At 48.3% G+C, this 14,084-nt stretch overlaps 1 protein-coding gene across 7 annotated transcripts in view; it reads left to right on the plus strand.

Annotated features, from left to right (window-relative positions):
- The window catches only part of MARCHF2 (membrane associated ring-CH-type finger 2), a 39,015-nt gene that overhangs the window by 14,644 nt on the left and 10,287 nt on the right, over window positions 1–14,084 (plus strand). For 6 of the 7 annotated variants that reach the window (XR_012626590.1, XR_012626589.1, XR_012626591.1 and 3 more), the window contains one exon: window positions 2,764–2,959. The exons of the other annotated variant lie outside the window; for it this stretch is intronic. Coding sequence is in view for 3 of the 6 variants with exons in the window: in XM_074851992.1 (XP_074708093.1) it covers window positions 2,764–2,959 (196 nt within the window). In the remaining 3 variants the exon portion in view is untranslated. The remainder of the gene's footprint in view (window positions 1–2,763; window positions 2,960–14,084) is intronic. 7 annotated transcript variants of the gene reach the window in all.

Raw genomic sequence — 14,084 nt, forward strand, 5'->3', positions numbered from 1 at the left:
GAGTTTGCACCACCTCTCCAGATTCCTGTTTCAGGGATTGTCCCAGCTGAAGAAGGCCCCTAAATAAAAGACATGTGAAAATGAGTAGAGAACAAAGGTCAGTGGTTCACCAGTGATGTTTGGCAGAGAGAAGGACATGGGTGAAGTGGGTGTACATCACTTCACAGCCCTAAATATGATTAAAAAGTCCAGCTGGGATGAAACCTGCTAAACATTGAGTTGAAAGTGGTAGATACCTCCTCTGGTTCACCAGGAGAGGAGTCTTGCTTCCTCTTTAGTGAACTGATGTTCACTTTCTTGCTGGTTCTTCTCTTCCCTTCATGTCCCACCAACATTTTTCCCCAGTATGCTCCTTTTCCTTGCACTGTGTTTCCATGTCTCGCCCTTGCTTTCTGTTTTCTCTGGTTGCGCAAACTAATGGAAGTTTTGAAGGTTGCACATTGCTTGTTCTGACTGTTGTATTGCAATCCCACAAACTTCTTTTGCAATCAGGTGTGTTTTTTTTAAAGTCAGAATAGCAGTGGAGTATGAACTGTGAGATGGGATCAGTGTGGCTTTTGTACTGTCAGCAATATGTGGAAAAAGGTGGTAGCTGATACAGCTCACCTGGATTTCAAGAAGGCATGCAATAGGGTCTTTGAAATAAAGATGTTCCTTTCTCACCCTCTCTCCCACCCCCAAATCTGTGCAGCTATGGATAGAAGAGGATGGTTGTTTTGTGAAAGAAACGGCTGGTTGGGAGGTGGGAAAGAAGTGAGATGCTGGTGAGTGACTTGTTTTCATGGTCTAGGGAGGGTAGCTCTGCACTGGGCCTCTGCTGTCCAGCATTTTATTCCTAAGTGATCTTGATGAACAATGAACGCGGAAGAGATGTACCAAATTGCTGAAGATAGTGAACTTTGTCTAGAGCCATTTTGAGGTTTCCCAGGGAGCCCAAGACATCCTCATTATGGGGCTGGAGGATGTGGCACAGGTTTCTAGGTAACCTGTGCCTTCAGATGCCAGCTGGGATGCCCGTGGACCTAAAATGGCACTAGATGCCTGAGTTTAGGGAACTGAATGTAATTGGAAATGACTGCAGGTGAAAATAGTGGTTTCAGTTCGGTGTGCAGTGTTGCAGATGAACAGTAGTCTGGGATTTACATATTGTGTTTGTGGAGAAAGGAGGTCTTGGGCATGTGGCAGTTACATGCAGCAGTGACCAAAAGGCAAATAAGGTCCTAAGATTTAGGAAAGCAATGAAGAGCAGAACACGGTCACTGCAAAAATCCCTGGTGTGCCCGCAGCTTGAAAACTGTAGCTCTGGTCCCCGCAGCTCTAAAAGGATGTTTCAGAAATGCAAGCAGCAGAGGGAAGGGTAGTGAAGGTGATCGGAAGGGTGGATGTGTTTCTGCCTAAGGTATGACTAAATAGGCTCATAAAAGAGGTGACTGAGCAGGCTATGGTGGAGGTCTGTAAATCTGGGAGTGTGTGGAAAACATTGTCTTTTACAGGACAAGAATTAGGGGATAGTACACAAAACAAGGAAATGAGAGGTTTCAGGTGAAAAGGACTTGGCTCTTTGTGCAGCTAGAGAAAGTCCTTGCTACATGAGGACACTGGATGCTCTGAGTTTACGTAGGTGCAAAAAAAAATTACTTTAGTCTATGATGGAAATTTGTCTCATGACTATAATCTGATACAACTGAGCTAACAGCTGCTGGATGTTGGAGCAGTAGCACTAATAGTCCACAGTCAGTGGTGCCAATTAGAGCTGTGAGGGACCATCTTGGGAACAAATGGATGGTTCGAGCGCAATCAGCGGTGCAGGCCTGCTGTGGGGAAGGTTGCAAGTGTCTCTGAAAGCTTTTGGTACTTCCCTTGATAAGCATCTCTGGTTCTGTGAGGTCTAAAGAGAGCAGATCTTGCGCATGATCAAAGAGGCCTCATTCTGTAGTTGAAACTTCTAGTTGAGGAGGGAGTGAGAAGCGGTGGTTGTTGAAGCACCAAGGCAGTTTTGTAGCCAATTAAAGGCCTGAATGCTGCAGAATGGTTCTCTGCGTGGTGGTGTGCAGATAGGATGCTGAGCGTTAGTTACTGCAGTGTGATGGGCAGAGGATTTGTATGCTGAGAACTTAGTCTGGGTGACTGTTTGCCATGAAATATGTTGTGTCCTTGGAGAGTTGAGCTTACAGGGTCAATGTAGTTGTGTCTTTAGATACTGCTGTTCCTTACGCAGTTACTGCTGAATTCAGGATGAAGGACAGAGATGGGGTGAGAGTGAGTAGGTGATCTGATAAATGTGACTATGACTGCAAACTTCTTGAGTGGCTCCAGCTGGCTGGGGGCATGCTGTGACTAGTGTGGGTCATCCGGCTTCGCTTTGGGCTTCCGGATTCGCCTAAGTGCTTCAGGGTTGGTTTTGGGTCCAGTGTCAGCCCCTCTGCCTGCTGTGAGCAGAGCTGGAAATTGTGGGATACACGTGCTGTGGTCCCTTCTGGCTGATGTGCCAGCTTCTCTTGGGTGTTGTGGTGCTCATCAACATGGCTTCCAGATTTTGCTGACCTAAAATGTCCCAGGCACCTCCACACTCCCCTGCGACTGGTTTCTTGCTGCAGCAGGCTGCCCTGGGGAGTTGCAGCGTGCCTGGCATGCTCTGCCACGCGCTGCCTGCTGTGCGTGTGCCCTTCTGGGGCTCGGTGGGATCGGACCCTGTTCTCCGATGTGGCTGTATCGTTCTGCCTGCTCTGATGGTGATTTCCTTCTGTTTGTCTGCCTCTTTAGTGACGGTCCCATCTGTCGAATCTGTCACGAAGGTGGAAATGGGGAGGGACTGCTTTCCCCGTGTGACTGCACAGGAACACTGGGCACCGTGCACAAGAGCTGCCTGGAAAAATGGTTATCCTCCTCCAACACAAGTTACTGTGAGCTCTGCCACACAGAATTTGTTGTAGAGAGAAGACCGAGACCTTTGACAGAGGTACCGCTTTCTTCCTGCTTCACTTTTATTTCCTTGCCATTTGAGAGAACATGACTGATTTGCCCTTCTGTCCTTGTGGTTCTTGCTGTCTTTTCCTCCTTGTAGTACTTTAGCACTCACAAAGAACAATTTGTTTAGAGCGATCAAGTCTCTTATCAGACCAAGTGACATAGTTGCAAAAGATGCAGTAGCAATGTTTGGGGCAAGTCTTGCCTGTGAACCCCCCGCATGCTACCTACCAATGGCAGGTGGTAGGACTATGGAAACCATTGCCCTTGTAGATAGACTTTAATGCCCAAGTGTCGAAATGCAGAGATCACCATGTGACCAACTGAAATATGAAGCTCTTGGAAATATTCTTTTTTTTCCTGTTAGTTTTAATCTTATCCCGCAGTGCTGCATTAGTGCAGCTCTCTTGCATGTGACTTCCTCCTCGCGTTCTGCTCTGAAAAGTGAGGTGTGGCGATTGCTGATAGTGTTCATAAAAGACCCGTGCTCCCTTGACTAACATTGATGTGTGTTTCAAAGCCTTTGGGTCTTGCTGCTTCCTGCTGAGCCGTGGTGCCCTGCTGCTGCCGTGTACCCCCAGTCAAAGGAGAAAGCAGGACATGGCTCAGCCAGTCCTTGTGTTCCTCTTCGCATTGGCTGCAGGGGAACCAGGTTCCTGATGGGTCCATCAGCCTCCCAGATTTGGAAGGAACAATCTAGGCTCTGGCTGGTGGGTTGATTTGGGTTTTCTTGGGTTTTTTGTCACGAGGCGCTCTTCAGTCCCCTGTTTAGGCAGTCTGATGTGCTCACATTTCAGACTTCTTTTGACCTGCAAAGTTTATAGCAGCTGCCTGAAATGAAGCCTTTAAATGTGGGGAGCAAGGGTCAGCTTGGACCAGGCCATCTTCTGACCTCAGAATTCAAGTGTACATCCCCAAAGAGGGATAAGTAAATCAGTGAGTTGCAGTACAAAAGGCTGTAATGGTTTGTTTTAGAAGACGGTTTAATCTGTCTAAATATGCGTGAGTTGCGTTGGCAGGTGAGCAGGCTACTGCTTCTGACAGTGCTGCAGGACCGCGTGGGAGGGTGTTGCTGGCACACGTGAGGTCCAGCCTGGAATATCAAAGCAAGGCCCTGCAGCCCTCGCTGCCCAGACCCCGTGCGGATCCCGTTCACTGCCTGCAAAGTTGCAGGCAAACTCTTCCCTGTGTCACCTTGCTGCTAGGTTGGGCTTGGGTGTTCATTCAACACGATGTGCCACTGCAGAGAAGCATCAGTCTGCAGGTGGGGATTTACAGTTAATTTTGGGAGCCCCTCCAGTCCCGCAGCCATCAGCAGTAAGAGAAGTGGGAAAGCACGATCTGGAGCCACCACTGCAAATACTGCACTTCTCTGCGTGCACCCTGGCCCTGTGAGGTTTTGCATTGTGTCCTTCCCTGGCTGTGTTTGGACTATGGCACAAAGCTCTGGTTTTGGTTTCAGAAGTTACTTTTCCTGTTGATAGCATTTCAAACCAATGCAAAACATCTTCCACAGAAAGGAGGTCTGTGAACTGGTTTGTAACAACAAACTCCTGTTACCTGCCAGCTATTGGAGCTTTGTTGGGGCCTGCCACCAGAAGTGTATGTGTGGGGGTTAATTCTGGCTTGTAACTGTGACTGCTCTCTCCTTTCCCTTGCTCCATCAGTTAGATTAAAACTGAGTCACAACTGGAATTCTAAATTGTTTTTCCCATCTCTGTTTCCATTCCCATCAATTCTAGAGGTAATTTCCTTTCCCGTCTCCCTCTGGAAATGATACCTGCCCCCTCCTCCTTCCAGCAGTCCCCAGCTCTCCTTCCATTCCCATCTCCTCTGGGTGCCCCACGAGCCTTGGAGGGGAAAAAAGCCCCCCCGGCTGGGGAAGCATTCAACTTCAGTTTGTAAAATTGGTATTCGGTTTTAATGATTGTTTAATTTGCAACTGACTGTCATAGACTTGACAGCCCCAGCCAGGAGGAGGCTTTAGACTACAGTGCTAAACCAAACCATGTATTTAGCAAAGCAGTTTGTAAAAGAGCATTACATCAGTGGTTAGTGCTGTCTGGTTTAACCCCCGCCTCAGAGGTTAGTGCTGTCTGGTTCAACCCCAGCTGGCAACTAAGTACCACCCAACTGCTCACTCACTCTCCCCGGGTGGGATGGGGGAGAGAATCAGAAGAGTAAAAGTGAGAAACCTGTGGGTTGCAATAAAGATGGTTTAATAGGTAAAGTAAAAACTGTGCATGCAAGTAAAGTAAAACAAGGAATTCTTTCACTACTTCCCATTGGGAGACAGGTGTTCAGGCGTCTCCAGGAAAGCCAGGCTCCATCACATGTACTTGGGAATCTTCCCTTACCTGGGAAGACAAAACACCCTAACTCTGAACCTCCCCCCTTCCTTCTTCTTCCCCCAGCTTTTTATTGCTGAGCATGACATCATCTGGAATATCCCTTTGGTCAGCTGGGGTCAGCTGTCCCAGCTGTGTCCCCTCCCACCTTCTTGTGCACCCCCAGCCTCCTTGTTGGCAGGGTGATGCGAGAAGCAGAAAAGGCCTTGACTCTGCTAAGCACTGCTCAGCAATAATGAAAACATTCCTGTGTTATCAACACTGTTTTCAGCACAAATCCAAAACAGCCCCATACCAGCTACTATGGAAAAATTAACTCTATCCCAGCCAAAACTGGTGCACTGAGTCTTATCGCTTTTCTCCTAGATGCTAAAACATCTAAAATGGCTCTTTAACCGAAAACTCTCAAATGGTTGTTTCAGAGGTTGAAAACCAGTGCTTTAAAACATTTGGGAAGGGCTGTATCTTGGCTTTGAGGACACACTGCAGGCAAGCCCAGTAACAGTGAGGTTGCTTAGGGCTTATGCGGGCCAAAATTTCGAGTGCAGGTTTCAGATGTTTTAGCTTAAGAGCTAGTAAAGCATTCATGCCCAGAAACAAACATGTGGAAGTGCGTTTAGCTATAGTTCACAGATGCTGTAGCACCTCGTAACAAATACAGGCTTAGAAAACTGCATACTTGAATAAGAGCTTGAAGACCAGTGTATACTGGAGGAGTTTCTCCTCTGACACTGACGTCTGTGCCTCTCCAGCAGGCAAGAGGAGCTTTCTGGGACAGTGTGACAGGAAAGTCATGGGTCTTCTGTGCGCCTTCTTGTCTGTACTCCAAGGTGGGTGAGTGAGTGGCCCAGGACAATCAAATTTTAATTCCTGTTGAAATCTCCTCTGAACTGGAGCCTGTAAGGGTATGGTGACCACCAAGCAATCTGTGAGCATTGAGAGGTCATGGGTGGGCAGCATTTAATGAGCCTCAAAAGCAAAAGAATTGCCACTGTGTCTTCAGAAAAGAATAGACCCCTCAAGCTGTTACTGATAGTTGTCAAAGCTTTGGGATGTGAACTATTTGTTACTTCTCATGTTTTGGGACTGTTTGTGAGCACAGCAAAGGGGGTGATCTGCCCTATTCTGGTGTCTCCTGTGTCTGCTAGGGGAACAGCTTCTGTAAAGTGCTGTTAGTGCCTTGTGAGTTTGGGGGCTGGTAAGCACTTGATGAAAAGTCACCCCTTAGCTGGTGAGAGTGATCCCTGCCGCAGAGCAGAGTCTCGACGTGCAGGTCGCCATCATCGTACAGCCCTAGAGTGATTCCCTTACCTGCAGTTCATTGGCAGAAAGCTCCTTCCCTGGCTTGAGGAGCACCCTGTAGCCTGGTTTAATAAATCCCACGGTAGCAGCCTGCTCTTGCTCTTCCCCGGGGGCCAGCCCCCCTTCCCCACCACGCCATGGAGTGCTGTGAGTCCGGTACCAGCCGCACGGAGCAGCGCATGTGCTGGGTCTCCGTACGGCGCGGTTCAGCCGATCCGTGTGTGCACTGGGCACGGGCGGGGGGCTCCTGCTAGAGTGAGATGGCTCACCCGGCTGGGAAGACTGCCTGTTTTTGTTGTACTATTTCCACCACACTGTAAAACATTCCAATCCCTGCCTGGAGTCTGGGAAGAACATCGTGGAGTTCACTTTCTCCTTTTCCTTGGGAATTGTTACAACTGCTCTGGGCTTCTGTGCCACTGAAATCTGTGCTTGCCAGGAGTAGTGACAGTGAATGTGCTTCACCATGTGATGTTTGCTTGGGCTTTTTGTTCACTTAAAGGCCAACTTACAAACTTGGCCGCTTTCAGAAGTGCACCTGCTGTTAGCAGAGGTTCTGCCCTTAGTGCAGAGCCCTTCTGAAAGAGCTGATAACCACTTGTTGGCTTGCTGGCACTTTCCATTAATACCCTCTGTCTGCAGTCTGGTGTAATCTCAACCCCATACCAGATTGGGCCAAAACTCTTCACCAAATACTTTTGGGAAGTGTCATCCCCAAGTTGTTCATCTGTTTCTGAGAAGAGGGCTATGGGAAGAGGCTGCTTAGTCATTTAAAAATGACATGGTTCCCTCAGCAGCCTTATCTGAGAAATTCTCTGCTTCTTCGTTGTGGGGAGGGGTGGGGAGCATTTTGAAACTTTCGGGGAAGTGATGCTCATGTGAGTGTGCTGTTTAGTAGCTCTGATAAAAATCCGCTGTTCACCAAGTAAAACTGGGAAGCCAAAATAGAAATTAGCAGAGGATAAACAGGATGGAGACTAGGACTGGGAACGATGCAGGAGCATGCTTTATGGCAGTGGTGTTGATGAAAGGGTCTGTCCCAGGTGTGAAAGGCTGTCCAGGCATGCTAGCTCTCTTCTGTTGTCACATGGCCACCGTGAAACCCCCGAGAGAATGAGGTGACACACCTACCTGCTGATGTTGGTCCTCACAGGAGAAAGCAGCTAGCTCTTGCTGTTTGCTTTGCTGTGTCCTGCCTTTCCAGCCTGGGGAGACTTAGAGCTGCTCGTAGTGGCTGTGGTGGTCACTGGTCAGCACAGCTGAGCTCCATGGGAATGGGCCGTCAGCCCCATGACAAACTAGTTCTGTCTGTGTGTGTTTGAAGAGTCTTCAGAAGGAGAGAGGCTGAGAGCTGAGTGTGGACTGGAGGAGGCGTTTTGGTGAGCACTGTGGGGAAGCTACATGGTCGAGTTGAAATGCTTCTGTGGAAGCTGCAGAAAGTTCTTGGAAGTCAGGAAATGCCACAGCCAAAGTTGCCTTAGCTTTTACTTCAGTCCTCTTGTGTATCTGCATTACAGGGTGGTCTTTACATGGTCACAGACTGCATTTTCCAGGATCAGTGCATGGGCGAAAGATGCTCACTAGCTAACTTTGCTTGTCCCGCTGTGTTGTATGGCTGTGTGCTCTTGTATCCCTGCTCACAAGACAAAATTATTCATTTCCCCATGGGCATCTCAGGGGTACTTATTGCTGTGCTATCTGAGCACTTCGCAAACAGTAATTTAATTTTGCAGCTTCCTTTAGGGAGGGAAGACAGCAACCTTGTTCAGCATGGATTAAAGAGAATTTTTAAATAGAACTGGATTTTTATTTTCTTTAAGCAACCATTTATTTATGTTGTGGTCCATTCAGTTTAAAAATAGTTAGAGTGTTTGCTGCCAGTGTGCCTGATCTCTGAACTGAGAGTGGGGGACTTGTCTGAGCCTGGAGCCAGCTCTGGCAGCCACGGGCTGGCCCATGGGTGCAGGGAGGATCTCTCCTGAAGTTCAGCCTAGTTCAGTTATTTTTTAACTAAGAAGCTGGTTGAAAGCTTAAAAAAAACCCACAAAAGGCTTTTGTTAACTGTTAGGCTGTGAGGTTGATGGGCTTTTTCGGGAGCATGTTTTGAACTGCTGCAGGTGAAGATGGAGAGTTGAACTGCAGTCCCAGGTGCCTGAGGAGGGTCTGTAGCCAGGGCTGCGGGATGCTGCCACACCGGTGCCTGTGCTGTGAAAGGACAGAGTGGCCTCTGCTTGGCTCTCTCAAATGGTCTCCAGCACAAGAGGGTTGTGGACTGGGGCTCTCGAGTGAGGAGCATGTCCCCAGTAAAGAATGAGAGGGCCAAGCCTTGGAGAGGGATGGTTTTCCAATAGTTGAATTTCCTGTCAGTGTTAGTTTAATGTGCATACACATGTTTACAGGGAAGTGATCTGAATCCATGAGACTCTAGGCAGCATGGCTGGCATAGTCAGAAAGTGCAAAATATGTTTCTATGTTACCTGGAAGACTTCAGCAGTAGATATTTAGGTGAAATGTTCAAACCACAAGTTGCACTGCATACAGCTTTCCAGGAACAGGTAGTTTCTTCTTTGTTCCAGTAACATTAAGCACAGAAAATGCGCAGTTACTGCCTAGAATTCATCTTCAGGAAACATCTGTATCTTTGCTGTCCAGAACATTGTGGAAGAAGGAGCGCAGGCCTTTGGAAATGAAACATTGCTTCAGCCTAGACAGCTTTTTCTCCCAGGTCATGGATGGTCACACAATTCTCCAGGCAGGGTTGGGTTTATTTGTCCTAACTTTTAACACGTTAAATTTGCCTCAGCCAGACCTTGTTCTTTAGAGTCCTATAGTCTATAGAGAGAAGAAGTGCCTCTTGTCATCAATTAATTCCTGCCTCCTTAGAAGCCTAAGTTAGGATGGGTGAGCCTCTCTGGAGGTGCCTGCCTTTTTCTGGCTCTAAAACCAAGGCAAGTACTGTTACAAGCAGCTCGTTGTACGACTGTAAATGTTCTCCCTTCCACATAAACTTTCTTTGGTCTGCGACTAAATCCATCACAAACCTATTTTCTCTCACAAAGTTTCTCTCCACGCTGAAGACGCTTTGTGTCCTCTAGGATTTCACAACTGCCTGGATTGAGACATTTGGTCCTGTATTGGATGTGTTGTGAATTTCTAGAAAGCATTATCGAGGGTGATGCTGTGGCTTTGTTTCTACAGCCACAAGCAAGCGCAGCCCTTCTGCACAGCTCCTGGTCTTCTCCCTGGCTGCAGCCCGCTGCCACAAAGGGAGGTGGGAGCACCAGTCGGTCTCTGTTTTGTGTACCTGAGCCTCCTCCTGCCTGTTCGCCCTCTTTGCTTTCCCAGGTTACCAGCAAAAGTATTTCCTTCCATGGCTGCCTTGTTTTGTGTATTTTGCTGTGGCACAGACCCTCTCATTTCTCTTTTCAATTCATTAACAGCTTGTAAAGTGTTTTAACTCTAACCTATTGTTAATTTTGTCCCCTCTGAGTGTTTCTAACACTAGTTCTGTGCCCCAGAGACTCCCATTTCAGGCCATCTGCCTGTGCAGCGAGTCAGCTTTGGTTTCCCACCTCCTCTGGCCCATGGGAAGGCGATGCCTGGCGCAATCCTGGCCTTGGGCAATCGGCGCAGCGGGTCCGTGCCGAGCAGCCGAGGTCTCTGCGCGGAAATGTCCTGGGCTGGCAGCTCAGGGAAGCGTCAGAGCAGCAGCTGTTTAATCCCAGCAAAATGTCAGCCCATGATAAAGAGGAAGGATGTATTTTTGTCCACACATCATGTAAATCTTAGGGAGAGGAACCTGTGGGTTACAGGACTCAGCTCTGAGAGTGGCCATGAATTTCTGGCGCTGAGGCCAAGGCTCTGGCTTTGCTGAAATTCCCAGGATGTCGAAAGCCAATGTATCCTGGTGGTAAAAGCTAATGAGTGTTAAGCATGACTTGTTCATGATGTTTCTCTAAGCGTTTAATACCTTTGCTAAAGCAAAATTCATTTGAGACAGCTCACTAATTCCAAAAAAGATTTCTCTGGTGAATCAGTCACCGCTGGAGCAATTTAGCCACACCCTTTGTTCCCATATTTCTGTCCTTGCAAGCAGGTCTCATGATGGAGCCCCAGGAAAACTCTGCTTCTGTGTCTTCAGTGCTGGTGCTTTCCTGCAATATATGTGTTAATATGCTTTATTTAAAAATGCTAGCTTTAGTAATATCTGTGTGTCGCTATGCCTCTGCAGAACAGCCCCTTCCAGGGGTATTGTGCAGTACAGGAGACTGCCAATTTTTTGCTCCTACTGTTTTTCTTTGTGTTTTATTATGCAATTTTGATTAAAAGATGCTTATTTTTTCACTGACTGCTAATTCTTTTGGTTCACTTAAGCTGGATATTTTATATAAGTCAGTGATTTTTTTTTTTTTTTGTCTCATAAGGAAAGTATGACTTCCAAACACAGTTCTCAGAGATGTTTGCTTGGCTGTTTGGGTCACGGGACACCTCCTGTGGGTCTGCCATGTGCAGTCTTTCTGCTCCATCTCCCTAGTCTCCTGTACCCCTGTAGCTGTGGGAGGTCCTGTTGGGATGTCCCTGGTACAAGCAAAGTGAGCTTTGCGGGGAGCAATAGTGGTATTCTTATAAGTCCTGCTTATGTTATTAGGAAAATAAATTTTGCCTCTGGGCACAGCGCCCCGTGCAGCGATCGCTGCCCCCCCTCCGGTTCAGAGAACTGAGATGTGATGTAAACTTTCCCCACCCTTCCTCCAGCCTTATCGTCCTTGCAGACATACTTTTTCTTTGCTTTCCTTGAACTCTTCTGCTGAACTCATTGCACTGTTCTCTGTCTTGTCTGTGCTCCTTTACCCCTTTCCCCAGCTTGTCTCTCTCCTTTCTCAGTGCAAGCCTATGTTAGACAAGCCTATGTTTTCACTAGACCTGTATCTAGTGAAAAACAAGTCACTCTTGGCTCCAGCTGACTCCCTCATCTTTGCCTTTCTCTCTTTGCTTGCATTTGCTGTCTGGAGATGCTCTTCTCAGATCCCACCCTAGATCTGCTTGGTATTTCTCTGTGCAGTCCCTGGCACTGCTCTGCAATCCTGGAGTGGCCTCTTTGGGGCCAAAACTGGAAATACTTCGTCCCTGCACTCTTGGCACTTACCAGCTCTAGTCTATTCCTTGCAAGTCCTACATCTCCAGCACTTTGTCCAGCCCTGCCTGTGCCCTGAGGGTCTAGAGGACCTGCTACCAGTGGGGTTTCTTGGAGGTGCAGCTGCTGGCAGTGCCATAATCTCGTATTTGTGCATGTCGTGGTGCAGCATTTCCCGTGGTGATACCAACCACAGAAGCACCTACTGCTGTGTAAGAAAGTGTCCTGGTGACCTGCAGCACTGCTTGGGTCGGTTCCTTTCCTGTCCACCATTTCTAGCTCTCCTGCAGCTCTTTCTCTCCTTGGGTCAGCCCAGTGCCCCGTGCTTCCCACAGGCTGAGTGCATTGGGAAGGCTCTCGTGCCTGTACAAGGAGAGATTCAGCTTGCTGAGGTTTGTGGAGCATCAACGGCAGGCAGTTGTGCAGTGGGGAAAGGAGGGTGAGGAAGGGCAGCATTTAACTGCTCTGCTTGCAGGGACAGGGGTATTTGTGGGTCTTGGCTTCCTGAACTTTGGGTGCTCCATTAGAAAACATCCCTCTCCACCTTGGTAAAGAAAACAGGACCATCCTGCTGCGGCTGCCCGCAGGGCTCGGTGACCTGCAGGGACGTTTTGGTGGATGCACAGAGAAGGAATGTGATGGTCCCTCTACTGAAGCTGCGTTTTTTTGCTTCGACATGTTTCTCAGGCCAGGGACAGGGCTAATTGTGCTGCTGTGAATCAAGGTAATGTTTTTCTTTCTGGCTTACATAGCCAGGCACAGGGTCAGCAGCAAAAGGAAAATCAACAGACACCTGAGCAGCCACAGGCTAACTATTTGGTGGACAGAAGGGACACGGGATATTCTGTAACACAGCTGGCTTTACATGCCAAATACTCCTGTTGCTGCTGCGGCTTGCGTCATACTGTAGCTGTGAATCACATGGGGAACTTTGTGGCAGGGTCAGCTGATGAACAGGTCGCACTAGTCCTGAACAGTGCTCACCAGAGCGGGGCTACAGCTGCAAGGCTGGGAGACACCCCAGCACATGCTGCCTGCAGACTGCTGGTCCCACTGGTGCTGGTACCGTGCCACGCAGGTCCCACTTGGACTGCTGTCGGCTGGCACGTGAATGCTACATGCAATGCGTTTTGTGAAACAGGGGCTGGTAGCTCACAGCCATTTGCAACACAAGGTAAGTGAGCTGTAAGATCAATGAAAGCTTATTCTAAAACATCCATTTGTAATGCTCCAGAAAAACTGCAAGGTGCTGAGCACTGCTGGAACAGTCCCTCATCAGTCCATTCCCCTCGATCCCAAGTGGCAGAATGCAGCCCAGCTCCAAGACATGTGGAGTAGCAGGTGCTGGGATGGGCTGTCTGGGAGACTGCTCTGTTACACTTTGAGCTCTGCTCTTGGCTTCCAGAGGAGCTGATGATGTCCTGGTGCCTTTTTCTTCATGCCCTGCTCCTGCCTTCCGTCACCTGGGGCTCACCCCACTTCCATGGGCACTGCAACATCCAAAGATCAGATACTCATCATCCCATAGCCTTGCCATGGGTCCAAGAAATGAGCTCCCTTCCACGTGGTTTTACCCTGAGTAACTTCTTGTCACACAAGCAGAGAGAGGGGAGAGGGTGTTTCCAGCAGGGCTATCTGGGACCCAGCTCATAGCCGAAGTGGGCAGCAAGCAGCCAGCTCTACCTCTTTCTCTTCAGTCTCACACGTGATTGCAGCATGGAAGCAATTGGTTTTGAACTTGGCCTGGAAGAAGACCAAGTTGTGCTTTTTTTGCTTTCCCATGTTTACTCGATAGTTTTCCCTACAAAAATTGTTTAATCTGACTGACCACTTTTTGGATTGTTTGCAAGGTTTATTTTAAGTCCTGTATGCACTAATGTGCTGCTGTGCCAGAAACCCTGCGCCCTTAGGGTGGCTTATTGTGTTCTTTTTTTACTGTGTCAGTGCATACTGGCAAAGTAAATCAACTACTTCAAAAGGAAATTAATTTGCTTCCTGCCTTTACATGTTTCAAAGGTCATAGGGAATATAAATAGAGTAAGATGCAGTAAAATACCTCGCTGCCTTCAGTCCCTGAGATTCTTATTGTACAGGGGTCAAAAGTGACCCAAGATGACATTTTACAGGGAATGGGGTGCTCTGGGATTGCTGCTAGAGAGATGTTGGTCTAGTTGGGGTAATTCAGCATTCACCTGAGTGCTGTGCAGCTGGGGCAGCTCTGTGCTGGTTGGAGTAGGGAAACCCAGGCACACGGCTGGGGGTTCGAATGATGGAGCTGCTCATGCACTCTTTATAGGAGCAGCTTTGCTGCGTAGATGAGTTGCTGTCCACGC

Source organism: Strix uralensis, chromosome 27, assembly GCF_047716275.1.
Source record: "Strix uralensis isolate ZFMK-TIS-50842 chromosome 27, bStrUra1, whole genome shotgun sequence".
NCBI lineage: Eukaryota > Metazoa > Chordata > Aves > Strigiformes > Strigidae > Strix > Strix uralensis.